This window comes from Prunus persica, chromosome G1 (genome assembly GCF_000346465.2).
Source record: "Prunus persica cultivar Lovell chromosome G1, Prunus_persica_NCBIv2, whole genome shotgun sequence".
Lineage (NCBI taxonomy): Eukaryota > Viridiplantae > Streptophyta > Magnoliopsida > Rosales > Rosaceae > Prunus > Prunus persica.
Window position 1 is genome coordinate 24,202,677 of NC_034009.1, and position 15,449 is coordinate 24,218,125.

At 37.5% G+C, this 15,449-nt stretch overlaps 1 protein-coding gene across 5 annotated transcripts; it reads right to left on the reverse strand.

Moving 5' to 3' along the window:
• Positions 62 to 9,210, reverse strand: LOC18792838 (pre-mRNA-splicing factor ATP-dependent RNA helicase DEAH7). 5 transcript variants are annotated; one of them, XM_020566563.1, is made up of 19 exons: positions 8,962 to 9,210; positions 8,610 to 8,834; positions 8,485 to 8,524; positions 8,238 to 8,376; positions 7,440 to 7,661; positions 6,931 to 7,007; positions 5,981 to 6,266; positions 5,498 to 5,671; positions 5,223 to 5,368; positions 5,021 to 5,118; positions 4,516 to 4,627; positions 3,834 to 4,011; positions 3,489 to 3,718; positions 3,230 to 3,406; positions 2,743 to 2,814; positions 2,444 to 2,620; positions 2,149 to 2,210; positions 1,891 to 2,043; positions 62 to 1,807 (listed from the first exon to the last, which is right to left on the reverse strand). In XM_020566563.1, the coding sequence occupies exons 3-19, from the start codon at positions 8,488 to 8,490 to the stop codon at positions 208 to 210; spliced, it is 3,909 nt and encodes a 1,302-aa protein (XP_020422152.1). In that variant the 5' UTR covers positions 8,491 to 8,524; positions 8,610 to 8,834; positions 8,962 to 9,210; the 3' UTR covers positions 62 to 207. The 5 variants fall into 5 exon arrangements, with proteins under 5 accessions (XP_020422152.1, XP_020422148.1, XP_020422144.1 ...); XM_020566559.1 differs by having other exon boundaries at positions 8,610 to 8,868; XM_020566555.1 differs by having other exon boundaries at positions 8,687 to 8,834; positions 8,962 to 9,209.

The window sequence follows — 15,449 nt, forward strand, 5'->3', positions numbered from 1 at the left end:
CACCGGTCGCTTTCAATCAAAGAAAGCATTATTTACTTGTACGCCATATCAAGTTGTATCTGTAATCGGAAAATATGCTCTTTATTTACAAATCTGGGATGAAAAAAGACAATTTTTTTAAATCAATTTTTTTTTTTGTTAACAAATAACAAAACTGCTTTCCACCAGAAAACTAGTACTGAATCATATATACTATACAATTTACATTTACAAGCCAAGTTTCTTTGGCCTCAAATATGTGGAAGAGCCCTTGTGCAAACCCGGCGTTGAGACTTGCTGCTGCTGCTTGGATCTCTTTTCCTTCTCCTTCCGTTTGTTTTCTTTCTCCTCCTCTGCTTGAGTCTTCCTCAGGTTCTCCATTTCCTCCTCCATGGCTGTTTTCTCCTCCTTTTGTCTCTTCTTGTGCTCCAACATTGAAGTATCCGAATCCTTTACAGAGAAGAACATAGGCCCCAACTCAGCCAACCACTGTGGTTCCACTGCTGTGGCACACTGCATATACTCCTTTGCCGTCAAAATCAATTCATGATAAACGAGATAATCCGGAGTGCACCCCATACCATAAAGAGCACTGCTCGGATGTAAATGGCAAGGCATCCCGGTCCGGCAATTCACATACTCCCCGACTCCCTTCAATCTTGCAGAATTGTGAAAGTACGCAGAGCAAATAGCTTTTCTCACATTATCTGTATCAGGCCAGCAGGATGTTAAAGGGACTTTCAGTGTCTTCAGGATCTCTAGCAGCTGGGACCTCACCTCTCTAGCCTTTCGTAACCCTTTAACATGCAAAAAATGATCACCGCACCAATCCCCACGATACTGATGTTGTTTCCACTGCTGGTAGACATTATACAGTGTCAAGTGATCGGATTCTGGAATGGAGAATTTCTCACGTGCAGCATCACTCTCTTCTGCCCTATCCTTAGGCCTAAAGAATACGGACGGCACCGAAAGCATGGACACAATTGTCAAAACCTCATCCAAGCATCCTAGCTCTTCCCCCATCAATAGCATCTTAGCAAGTGGGGGGTCCAATGGGAACTCCACCATTTTCCAGCCCAGATCAGTTAAGCCCCCAACATTGTTAAGAGCGCCTAAGACCCACAGCTGGTACATAGAATTGAGAATGTTGTCCTGTGGAGGTGGGTCCATGAAATCGAAATCTAGCAGGTTCTCGACCTTAAGACTCTTGAGCAACAACACCACATTACCAAGGTTAGTCCTCTGAATCTCTGGCACAGGACTGGGCAGCATTTCATTTAGATATGCATTCTCTGTGTACAACCGATAGCATGTTCCAGGCCCAGTTCTACCAGCACGCCCAGCACGCTGATCCGCAGCAGCACGACTAACAGGAAACACTTGAAGAGCATCCATACCCATTCGAGGGTTGTATACTTTCATTTTACCATACCCAGTGTCAATAACGTAAAATATTCCATCCACAGTCAACGAAGTCTCAGCGATGTTGGTTGCTACAATGCACTTGCGAGCACCATCCTCAGCTTTTTGGAATATCTTTGCTTGCAAGTCAGCAGGCAACTGGGAATATATGGGGAGGATCAAGAGTTTTGGCACCCCTTTCTTGGAGGATGAAATAAGTTGTTCCATACGCTCAGCAAGTGCATAACAGGCTGCCTCAATCTCATCTTGGCCTGTCATGAAGATGAGAATGTCACCTGGAGGGCTGGTGATGTGAATAGTCATGGCCTGCTTCACTGCACCTTCAACATAATCTTCGCACGGGGTTTTGCTGTACAAGATATTAACAGGAAATGTTCTCCCAGGAATGTGAAAAATTGGTACACTGCAACAAAATAGTCAAATTGAGCAAGCTGAGCAAGCAGATGCAAAAATGATGACGTATGAGTAAAAAGAATTAAAGATTACCTTCCAAAGAAATTTGAAAATTTCTGAGCATTTAGAGTTGCAGATGTCACAATGAGCTTAAAATCACGACGTTGGGCCACCACTTTTTTCAAAATCCCAAACAGCACATCCGTGTTGAGTGACCTTTCATGGGCTTCGTCCATCACAACTACACTGCAAAAGCAAAAAAGACTTGACAGTAAATGATTTTGTATTAAATGTAAATAACCGGTTCAATTCATAGATAAAGGACTTTTCAAACTCTGCAACTTCTCATACCGGTACTTGTCAAGGTCAGAATCTCTGAGCGTTTCACGCAGAAGTACTCCATCAGTCATGTACTGCAAGATTGGAAAACAAAGATTTAACGTATAATAATATAAAGGTGAAGACCATCTGTAATCTTTAATTCTCTATAAACTAAATCTGTGCCTTGAAAGATAAAAATAAATTAGGAAAAATGAGATCCAGAACAGTAGCCAAGTTGGAGAAAAAAAGATCATAAAAATAATAAATACCCATGGGGAAGAGTCAGGACAGCCAGTACAGTTTAAGGAGAAAACAAAAGAGTTACCTTTATTACGGTATTTGGCCCAGTCACATCCTCAAAACGAATAGCATAGCCAACTTTATCACCAAGCTCCGTCTCCATCTCTTCACTAACTCTTTTTGCAACACTCATGGCTGCCACACGCCTTGGTTGGGTGCAACCCACTATACCGTTTACTGTGTACCCATCTTCGTGAAGATACTGACAACATAATCCACATAATGAACGCCAGATAATGAGGTACACCATACATATACATCCAGTCTTATAAATATCACAAATTTGGGAGAAAGTATTTGATGATAGGATATGAATAAAGGTACCTGTGTCAGTTGAGTTGTCTTTCCAGAACCAGTTTCTCCAACAACAACAATAACCTGGTTTTCTCGAATCACCTATCAAATGGATATTTAATAAGGGTTAGTATAGCGCAACATTCAGATATATAAATGGGCATAACCAAGTGGAAAGAAAAAAAACACTCAAGTCTATTTCTAAAAAACATTTTGAGTAAAAGGCGCTGATTAATTTTTCCTTCAATTAAATCAATTATCATAGATTTGAGTGCAATCAAATTGTTGCCGAAATGTACCCACCAAAGAAGACAATAAAAGTCAGACGATTAAAGCCCTTCATCTTATTCTTTAAACCACTCAACAAAAGATCAGCATCACAAATTCAAGCTAATTAATAATGATGGTTCGGTTTTTCAATTTTGAAGGGGTCTGTTCCTGGAATGGACAGATCTGCTAGGTATTACTTCTTTCAAAAGCAAACAAAGCATTACACACAAATGGATAAATATCACACCTGCAATAACTCATCCCGCACAGAAAATATGGGCAAATATTGTCGTTGCTGTGAGAGTGTTTTTGACAATGCAAAATCACTCACAGCCTCCCCACTCTTCATATGTTGTGCAAACTTGGCATCTTCTTTGAAATCAATTTCACCATCTTCACCTACTGCAGCAGTATCTGCGTCAATCTAGCATAAAAAATGAAAGGGTTAGTCCCAAACCTGCAAAGTGCAAAGCAAAAATCGGAACTTCCTCTCTTAAGTTCAATACCTGCTCTGCCGATTTCTCAACACCAAGAATATCACCAAGTTTGGAACCTGCAAGCTCCCAGAAACGCTGACGTGACTTGTTCATACTTTGCTTCTCATGGATTTCCCTAACCAGAGTAGACCCTTTGCGTGAAATTATGGCCATATCTGATGTGGGATCCTTTATAGGCATTATGGGCTCTGCTTGCTTAGTATAAACAACCCGGCCGTCCAGGAAAGGAGGCTTTGTGTCTGTGATAATAGTAGTAGATAATATAGTACACTCAGATTTCAATCTTCCATGCACAAACACCAAAAAGCATATATTTCATCAATTTAGTGATATGGCTAGTTTACCATTTCTTACCATGTACAAGAAGAATAACTTTCCGCTCTTCTTCATCGTCGAACTCAGTCTGCACCTCAGTACCTCTAACAGCACCAGATCTCAAAAGTTGACGATCCTCCCACTGAGCATTATCAGCAGTGCGTTGAGACAACTTTTTGCTCTGAGCAAGAGACATCTTAGTTCCATCTTTTCGAACCTAAAAAGGAAATCAAAATATTTAGTGAAGGTGACAGAAATACAAACATAGCCAGTACAGTTGACCAATATATTATCTGAATTAACATAATAAATAGTATATAAAAAATTGTTAGGCACTATACAAGGTCGCTTGAACTCAGACAGATAAAAAGCAGAAAGATGCCTGAAAACATTTTAAAGTACAATTGATGTTGGATTATTAATCATATCTACTAATGTTACCAAATAAATGTTGCGACTTCAATGATTGCTTTTTGTCTTTGACTTTATATGTCAACCTCTCGAGTTTACATTCTCAACCAACATGATAATCACTTACTACTAGCCCCCTCCACCATAAGAAGCCATCAAAATTAGAAGAATAAAGAAGAAACTTTCAGTCCTTTGGTCAACTCTCTTCTTACTAATAAGCGCAATCTGTAATACTTATTCATCAACCAAAATATAGTTCAGATAGAACTCTGTAAATTAAAGAACAATAACAAGAAAACAATGGACATACCAGCCTTTTTGCCAACTCTGCTTCCTTCTTTTGATATGAAGCATCATTTCCATAAAATAAGGATGAGTCATCAGTCGTATCAAACATTGTGTTTCCTTCTTCTCTATCGTACCTATATAACAAGATTATATGGGTTAAATGAAGACCACAACTCAACTTTACTACTAAATTATAACATGAGGTCCACAAGGGCAACCCATACAGGAATATATAAGTCATTGACCAGTGACAAAACTTTTCTAGAAATAGCTACTACTTAAGAGATGGCATCAGATAGTAGAATAGTCCTGAAAATAACAATATTAAGATGTTTAACTGCACAAAAGAATCCTGAAATTTTGTACAAATGACGTTCACAGATTAGCTCAATCAAGGCAACAAAACAATGTTCACAGATTGGTGTCTTCAGGGCGTTACTTTTTTTCCCAGGAAACAACCATCAAATTTGGTAATCCCCTACACTTGTTTTTTAGAACATAAAGAACTTATCTATATTTTTAATTACCATGCACGGTCAGAATTGTATTCCATCTCTATACGCATGCTTTCACTAATCTCATATTTGTGTTCTTCAGCCGAATCAGTGTTATCTGCTTCTGCATCCTGCAGACAAGACATTCATCATTGACACAGCCAAAACAGGCAAAAGATCTTATACCTAAATCTCCAAAATTAACCACAAAAAGATATTTATAAAAACAATATACCTCAAATGATTGTGAACTTTCTGAAGAAAAAGTAAGTTCATGGGACCTCGCACCATGTTTCGAACTTGAAGATTTGACTGAGTATCCAGAAGCACGTATTGGGGCAGGAGAGGGGGAGATGTGATCCCAGGGAGAAGCAGCAGAACCTGTTGTAATTGTAATCAAGTTACATCCAAATATCAAGATAAAATGAAATCCAAGCCACCACCATCATAAATAATAAATAAAAAGCTAATTTGGTCCCTGCAAGTAAGCTCCATGTCTATATAACATACCAGAAGAATGAGGTGTGTAGCCACCCAACCATGGGGAAACTAGTCGTGCATCAGGTGAGGCCCCAAGTAGCATAGGTGATGGTGACGGTTGATGGCGCCTACTGGTATTAGAGTAGCTGTCACGTCGTGGTGACTCCTCCCATTCCCATCTCCCGTCATCCCAGTCAGATCTGCCTGCAACATTTGCAAAATATGGCATTAGAGACAACAATATCCATGTAGTTTTTGAACATTACTTAGACTATACCTAATAGAAGTTATTCACACATGTATTTATGAAAAAGAATTAGATATATGCATATGGTATCTTGTTATGCTACAGTTCCAAAAATGAGAATCGGGAACCCATTTACAAGCTCAAAGTGTAGGTTCCTTGAAAGGAACACCAGCATAACAGTTTTCAGAACATAACTGAGAAGAATAAATATTTATAAATTAATAAAAAAAGCAATTAACAAAAGGAAAGAAAAACACACTACATACCAGGTGTCCTCTTTGAATCTTCATATCTACGCTGCTTTCTTCCATATTCTCCACCATATTCTTGCTCATATCGGCCACCTTCCCTTCGACGATAATAATCCTTACCATTACCATATCTTTGTCTCTCACTCCTGTTACCATCTTGGTACTCTCTTCTCTCGCTACCACGGTCCTCCCTTTCATACCTACCATTGTCATCTCTTCTCTCACTACCACGATCATCCCTGTCATACTTAGGAGTCCGAGACCTAACACTGTGTGAACTTCCACTAGGTGTGGCCAAAACCTTCAATTCAGAGGCATGGTAAGAAGCACGTCAGAATTTATTTAAACAAAATAAGCAACAGAGGAAAAATACATGTCCTAACTGTAAAATTCTAACATAAACATCCCAAGCAAACAACAGAGTGAAGCATAAAATAGATAAAGTATATAATCAAATGGACCAATCAAAAGCCTTGTAAGTTCTCATTCAAAAATCCATGACTTTTCCATCTATAAATCTGGTATGGACCCTTCAGAGATAGGCACATGTCGACAATGTCAAAACTAATAACCAAATCACCAAGGGGTTATTGGAACCAAGAGGTGAGGTTATATGTACCATGTATCGCTAAAGGTCTTTGACCCAAAGTGAAACATAGTATCAGTTGTACAATAAGTTAAATACTAAATGCTCTTGCCTGATACATATTTCTCCTTCATTTTCCTAAGTGTTTAGCACTATAGTGCAAGTACCAACCATATAATCGTGGTTCTTAACATATAGAGCATGAAAAGGCTGCTTCAAAGTCAGTCCGCACACAACTCGACAATGCTTTCAAACCATGCAATTACTTTAATAAATATACATCACAATCACTTGTGAACTATTTCCCAATCTAAACAACAAACATAAAACATAAATGAATGCAACAGAGAGACGAAGATGGCAATAGAAGTATGCTTACATCTGCCCGCAGATGTTCCCTAGAGTGACGAGTCCCGCACATATAATCAACTTGTCCTTCCTCTGTTACAGTACTTTCTGCAACCACAAAGATTACAAGGTGTCTTTAAGTAAAGAAACATTTACTTAAAGAAAAGCGTTACTAACAGTCTAATATGGATCAAGAAGATAACTTGAGAACACGTTAAACCCATTTGTAACAGTCACATACAGTTTGCATAATAAGAGAATACCTGAGCCTCTGATACTATTGTCTGACAAACATAAGAATGTGAATACTTTTACATATAATCATATTCATACGAGATGCAGGAAAAACATGAGCATCAGACATGAGATTATTGCAAATTGTAAAATGGTTCATATAGCTATTGAATTAGAATAATTAGATGGAATCAATTAGTATCACAGCATACCCAAATTGTAGATATTACTGTGAAATCCACTGTTCAATTTCCATACAGACATGATATCATTGCAAATTGTAAAGTGGTTCAAACCCAAAGGTACCTGTACGCGGTGTCTCACTCCCAGATATTTCACGATATCGCCTCCTAGAGTGACTTTGTATAGCAGGGGATGCATCACTCCCTTTTTCATCTGTATTTACAGACTCTGATTGTTCCTCTTCCTCTATTGATGAGACAACAGATACAACTCTTTCTCTTGGGGTCTTGAATCCACCATCAACCTTAGACCCTTCCCGTTTTGCAATAGCAAGGACATCTAACCCTGTTACATCTTAAATCAGAATTTGAAGAAAGGCCACTAGCTTTCTGTTTATGCGTGTAAGAATACTAGCACTTGCATTGGAGGGAGAGGGCACTGATTCCACAACTTTCACAAATATAATGAAATACAGAACAAGGATAGAAACCCAAGAGCTCTTTGGGTTCAACGTAAAACCTAGTTAAGTAAAAATTAGGACAATACTCCTACCAAAAGTACTGAACATCTTTCATTAATTCATGACATCTTTAAAAAAAACAAATCAAGAAACAGGAACCTTGAAAGATAAATGCAGCATATACCAAAATAAGGCAATTCGTAGCACTACAAGTCTTCAAGAACTTTAACAGCATGCATGCACGAAGCAATGACAGTAGCAAAACTGAGAGCAATTTGACAATAATGTTGCATCAAAATGTAATGGCTAGGGCGGGGAGGCCTATAACTCTCCTCCTATTAAGTATTAACACGCTAAGTCTTTGTAATCGGTTCGTCTAATTTTCAGGTGGGTTTGGTCAATTCCTCTGACATGATAAGTATCCAATATTAAAATTGAAAATTGTTAAACATAAATCTTACCTAAGAGAGATTTCCTCTCTGGAGGTCTAAAAACGACCCTATCCTTCCCAGGAACAAATAATCCCCCAGCGTTGTCCACCTCAGGTTCCAACGTCACTGTTGTTTTGTCCAGGTCAATAGGTTCAGCATTTGCTCGTCCCTATACATCACAAAGAATAACATCAAAAAATTTAAGAACCCATCAGTGAAAGAAATGCCAGTTACTTATTAAACTCTACTTTCTAGCCAAGTCGAATAGGATACAAACCTCCATGATAATCACCAAAACCGCCTAAAAATGAAGGCACCTGCAGATACATATAGCGAGAGTGAAATCAGAAACAAATTTCAAGAGCATGTAGTTGTAAGGTACCTAAACAAAATTGTGCTTACTCAAATCTCTGGTCCAATGGTCTGTTGCACGGACACGAGAAGTTAACGTGAGTTAAGATTTAAAAACAAAAAAGAACCTGTTGGGTGGAGCAGATGCAGAACTTTCAGTGGAGAAGAAGAGGCTGGGCCCGTACCCTTTCGAAAATTCTTTCTTCTTTCTTTCTTCTTCTAGTTCGGGAACTTGGTTCTTCGAGTTGGTGCCGCCGTGTGTTTAATAGGGAAAACCTACCGAATTCAAAGAGAATCTAATTTGGAAACCCTAGAAAAAAATTCAGCTTCAAATTTGGACGCCTTGAATCGAATTATTTCCTAATTGAAGATTAGAAGTGAGAGGGGAGGCGTACGTACGTACCTGTGGAAGAAGGTCGGCGAAAGAGAGTGGTGTGTTAGTATTGGAGAGTCTCTTGGCTTCAATCGGTAGTTTCACAGAAAATTAAAATTGAAAATGGCGGTGATTTTCAACCGTGGGGACTATAATTACTCAACCGGCGAGATGTGGGTTTCCGGTTCTAGTACAGAAATTCGGGTTCGCATTTCAGCCCGGAGGTTTCCCGAAGATCTACGTCTCCAAAGAGATCTGGGCCTTTTTTTTTTCTTCCGTTTTTGGCCAAGGTAATTCATTCCATTAAGGCCCCGTTTGGTTTATGAGAAAGGATATTTAGGGATGGGAAATCAATTACTTTTTTATGTTTGGAAAGTCTAGGCACAGGAAATCGTTGCCTGGCCCATGGAAAAATAGAGGGGAAAGTGAAGCTATCATCCCAACTTAAATTTTGTTTTCCCTCCTTAAGAAAAAGTTTGGGGAAATGAACCAATATTAACAATTCTAATTTCTTGGACTAAAGGGGTCCAAAAAATTTGTGGTCACTCACTATTAGATGTAAATTCAACTGTTTACTCACTCTTCCACTCCTTTTTAAAAAAAAATTTGAACCATTGAATTTACATCCAACGGTGGGTGACAACAAATCTCTTAGACTCCTATAGTCCAAGAGATCGGGACTGCCAACATTAAATACATATTTTCATAACTATTTTGTCCCCGTTAACAATTTAGAATTACAATATATCATTAAATGCATTCTTTTTTTATTTTATTTAATATGGGTATAATTGAAAATTTATACAAACTTTGTTTTCCATTCCTACTTAAAATAAACATAGGAAAGAAAATAAAGTGCTATCTCCCGGTCATTTTCCCAGCATTACCAAACGTGAAAAAGAAATCTTTTATATCTCATCCCTTGGGAAATGACATGAGAAATGATTTCCCCTCAAATTCATTTCGTGAACCAAACAGGGCCTAAGGGCATGTTTACGTATCGGTAATGGGTATGGGAGGGAAGTGAATGATTTCCATTCATAACTTACCCTGTGTTTACTTGCAATCAGGAATGAAAAAATAAGTGGGCCCCACCTTAAAATCCGTAATCACATCCCCTCATAACTAGGTATCAGATCAACTAGGGAGAGTAGTCGATACGATTCTCATTCCTGTTTTCTCTTAGTAACTTCCAAAAATACCATTACCACTTTACCATAATTCCAAAATACCCCAAACCCTAAAAAAAATAAAAATTCTCGCCAAGAAGTTTCAAGACGCTTCAACCCTAAAAAAAATAATAACCCATTTCTAAGAAGTTCTATGTATTTAATGTATGAAAATTATACAGGTTATTATTATTTGATTGTTTACTAATTACGTATGTGAAAGATATATATTTATTGGAGTTTATTTTTTCGTTTGAAATTGGCTTTGGACAAAGGTGTTATTAACATTATCATTGAACTTGGCTCTTGTTGTTCATCTTGTTCAGCATATTGATTCCTCATGTTTGCACCGCCTTACTGTTTTGCTGCAGGATTAGTTTGGTCTCCTTAGTCAATTTGAGAATTATATGTGTGCTGTGGTGAAAATATGCAGGGGTAATTTAGTAATCAAATTAATTTGAATTCTGATTCATGAAAATTAGTAAACAATAACAATAGGAATCAACCCCATTCATTTGCTAATTCCATATGTTTAATAAACAACTTAATGGGAATGATTCTTCCCATACCGATTCCTAAATTTTCTGATTCCTTACTTTCTCCATTACTGATACATAAACATGCCCTAAGATGAAAGGGATTACACTCATAGGTACAAGGCCTCAGCCCAACAGAAATAAAAAGAAGCCATATAAAGGAAAAACCCTAAACAAACATTTAGCCTAATACAAGGCATCAAACACGCACAGAGTTTCGATATGGATTCTAAAGTGAAATTTGGGTTGGTTTCTGTCAATTTCGTATTAGAGCATAACTAATTCAGTTAAGTTTACAATTAGAAATTTAATTACAACAAAGTAAACGCCTACAAAAGAGGGAAGAAGGAAATGTAGTAGATGGTGAAAGGCCCTCAAGTGGTTGTCCGGTACTCGTCTACTGCCTGGGAGGTGCAAAACAATGAAAGTGTGAGAACATAGTGAGAACATAATAACCCCATCATTTAAAATTATTAGCAAACAAGATATAATTCTATGCTATGTTTATAAAAGTAACTAATATTCGTACATAAGTATAATATATTAAACAAAAAATAAATCACTGATTTAAAATAAAAGAATTTCTCAACTATAAAACTTTCCACCCAGATGTATACATAGAACAAAATATCGATAATTTTGCCGATATTTCGGCGAAATTATCGTTTTTTTAGGGCAGCGATATTTTAGCACATTTTCATATATATATATATAGTCAATTTATCAATAATTTTGCTGATATTTCAGTAACGATATTTTCGTTCAAGTTGCAGCTTTAACTGGACAATATATCGCAATATTATCGATAATATCACGATATGAACTTACAAAATTAAACTCAGCCTTCAAATGAATCCCTCGGCCTCCGAAACTCAGTCTTTCTCTGTCTCTCAACTCAATCTTAACTCAACTCAGGAAAAAAAAAAGCATAAGGAGGAGAGCGAGAGAGAAGGGAAGAATAGGGAAAAAAAATTATGGAGTGGGTTTTTATGTTTTGCTGTTTTGGATTGTGATGAAGCAAGAGAGAAGAGGGAAGAGGAAGCAACGAAAGAGACGGAGAGATAGAAGAAGAAAAAAAAAAGCAGATAGAGGAGAGCGAGAGAGAGAAGGGAAGAAGAGGGAAAAAAGGTATGGAGTGGGTCTTTATGTTTTACTGTTTTGGATTGTAGTGGAGGAGAGAGAAGAAGGAAGAGGAAGAAGAGAAAGAGAGGGAGAGAGACTGAGAGATAGAAGAAGAAAGGGAGAGAGAGAGTGTGTGTGTGTGTGTGTGTGTGAAACGGAAGAGGAAGAAGAGGAATAAATAAATAAAATAAAAAGGGAGAGATGGGTGAATGCCCAAAAGAGAGAGAGAAGGCAGGTTGTGTGTATCTGCAGCCTTGGGAAGTTCAGACAAAAAAATAGGAAAAAAAAATCTTGGGAAGTGGGAAATGTGACTTAATTACTTAATATAATTTATTTCTTTTCTATTTAATCCATTTAATATTATTGATTATTTTATTATTCATTATAAGTACTTACATTACTAAATTCTCCTTCAAATTGTTTCTTAATTACTTAAATCTCTATAATCATTTTCATTATTTGCTATTTAATTCTTCCTTGGATAAATTTATTTATGTTCTTAGTTAATTTTCAATCTTCACTATTATTTTTTAAGCATGGTAAAGTGCCTAATTTTCATGAAAAATCAAATTGGTTTACATCTTTAATTATTTTTCAATTTTTGATAAATAATAAATATAAGAACGTGTACCACGTCCAATGAATAACGTGAAATAAATTGTTTCTTAATTACTTAAATTTTTATAATCATTTTCTTTATTTCCTATTTAATTCTTCATTGGATATATTTATTTATGTTCTTAGTTAATTTTCAATCTTCACTATTATTTTTTAAGCATGGTAAAGTGCCTAATTTTCATGACAAATCAAGTTGGTTTACATCTTTAATTATTTTTTAATTTTTGATAAATTAATAGATATAACAACGTGTACCATGTCCAGTGAATAACGTGAAATAAGGTTACTCATGTATTTATCATGCAATTTATAAAGTGTAAAATATTGTACTAAAAAATGATAAATAAAATACTAAGGGGTGTTTAATTCTCTTTCATTAATTACTTCATATTTTCTAAGTCACAGAGTTTGTCAGGTCGCAATATAATCAACTTAAATCACACAAACCCACTATGCATTGCATTTCCTTCCAATTTTTTGTGTCAAAATAATAGATGATTGACTAAATAAACTTCTTCTAAAGTTTCATTAAAAATTTCCATATATTTATCATAATTTCCGTGGTTTTTATCCAATTTTTATCGATATTGATATTTTCCCGATATTTTCATCGATATTTCTGTGTTTTTAAACCATCGATATTTCTGAAACTATCGATATTTAAGACCTTGGATGTATCCAATAGAAAATCCGTCAATTCAGTGAATCATCAATTCCAGGTATCACACTCGTGGCCACAATGTTTGATACATCTTCACAGAACTCAGGGGACACAAAGTCTGCCTGAGACGCAATCCTCGCAGCACATGGTTCAAGTGTCTCCGAGACTCATGAGGCATGGTCATACGCGCGTAGACTTATCCAAAAGTAACCAAATTGTCCGAAGACAAACCACTTCCTGACAACAATTGAGATGTCCGAGAACATCATAAAATCCGAAGGCAACCAAAGGATATCTAGGTGGTTTTGAAAACATTTCCGAAAATTTTCTCAAATTCAATTTTTAAACCATTCTCAATTTACCGAACTAGTCTTACTTATCAATAATAACAATAATGATAATAATAATCATCATCATCATCATCATAATAATAATATAAATTTTTTTTAACCAAAACCAAATACTCCGAAAGAAAATATTATAAATAATCTGTCCATAAAGCATTTCATAAACCATCATAGTATGAAACATCAATATAAATAAATGTTCACTCTCTGTGAGTCCAAGCTTGCTTGACCATTCGAAGGTTCTTCCGATTAAGCATGTGAAGTCTGAGTGCCTAAGAAAGAATATAAACTTTGGTTAATGAAAATTCCACCTCAAGCCCTTAATCAAAACCAAATTCCCATAATTTACAAAGTGTGTGCACAGTCCTCGAAAAGTTTGTTACCGGTTCCACAAAACCCCTTCAACAAGTCCCAAGAATTTCATTAAGTTTTGATAGTCCGACTTATCGAACCTGAGAATAAGCAATAGGAAAAATTTAGTAAAATACTCAATCAATTGAATTTAGCTCATCCGAGCATACCGTAGTGCTCGAGACGACGAGGGGTAAATTTTAGGGTGAAAATAGTTTGTCAACATCTGGCTGACACACCACCACTGACGGTGGGTGGCATGAGAAATTTGTCACATCCCGGGATCGGCTCCGCCGTAACACGATATTGTCCGCTTTGGGCCCCCCTCTCTGGCCCTCGCGGTTTTGTTTCTGGGAACTCACGAGCAACTTCCCAGTAAGTCACCCATCCTAGGATTGCTCTGGCCCCCAACTCGCTTAACTTCGGAGTTCCTACGACTCCGAAGCCAGTGAGCTCCCAAAAGGCCTCGTGCTAGATGGATGCGGGTGTGCACATATAAGGCACATCACCCCCTCTCCGTTGGTTGATGTGGGATCTTACAAAATTTCTGACAACCGAAAAATCTCCAAACGACCGACCAATTTTTATACCAACAGGTCAAACACACTTAGAGGAATGTTTTTAATTCTTAGACCCTGGCCAAAAGTGACCGGAGTGGCCTGAAACACAGCTAAAACCACCGGCCAAAATGGATGTCCTAATCACTTCTTTAAACCACGAAATCTGCCCAAACCAACTCCAAAAACAGATAGATCATGGGAAAATGATGAAAATCCATACCTTGTCTAACAAAATTGGTGGCCGGAGTCGCCTGAAAATTCTAAAAATCGGTCGGCATCAGGTGGAGCTTTTCTAATTTTCAGTCCAAAATCCAGGTATTTTTGGGGTTTTTGAGTTCTATTGAGGAATGAGTTAGGTAAAGGAGACATAGACAAAGCTTTTGTGGGTGGTGGTGTAGCTTGGAACGACCGGACGACGACGAAATTAGCTGGAGAAGCCGAACAGTCAATGTGAACAGTGACTGTCACAAGGAGAGAAGCGAGAGAGCGGGGAAGAATCAAAAGGGAGTGTGAGAAAATCTGACTTTTTAACACCCTTCTTGCAAAAATTACGATCATGTCCTTACACTTCTTTTGATTGTAACTTTCTCAATTCAACTCCGATTTGGACTACGTAATGGAGCCAAGAAATTTTCCCAAACCATCTCTGAGCAAAAATCAACCTTAAACCACAAAAAAAACTCTAAGAATAGGATCATCCTTTGTTTTTAAAAAAATAGGAAATTAAATAAATTATTTGGGGGCAGGATATTACATGCAACACCCTAGCAGGTCGCGGCGTAGCTCAAAAAAAAAAAAAACAATAGTCATAGCTGCTACTAGCAGAAGCCGACAACTACCGCAACAGCAGCCTTCTCCTGCGACCTCGGCGCAACCAACATAGGCTAGTCCCAGCCAGCATGCCTCGATTCAACAAAAGCCGACCAGCTGACCCACACGAAGAGGAAGAGGATCATGCGGCCATCTCGACAGCCACTGCAATAACCGCCACTCCAGCCTATCCTCGCGATCACGGCCACATCCAACCAGTTGCGCCAATTAGACCTCGTTGGGAAGAGCTTTAAAATAAAAATAAAAATAAAAAATCAAATTGTGGCAGCAGCCGCCAGTGACCACTGCCATCGTCGTCGCTAGTCACTCTAGCCTTTGTCGCT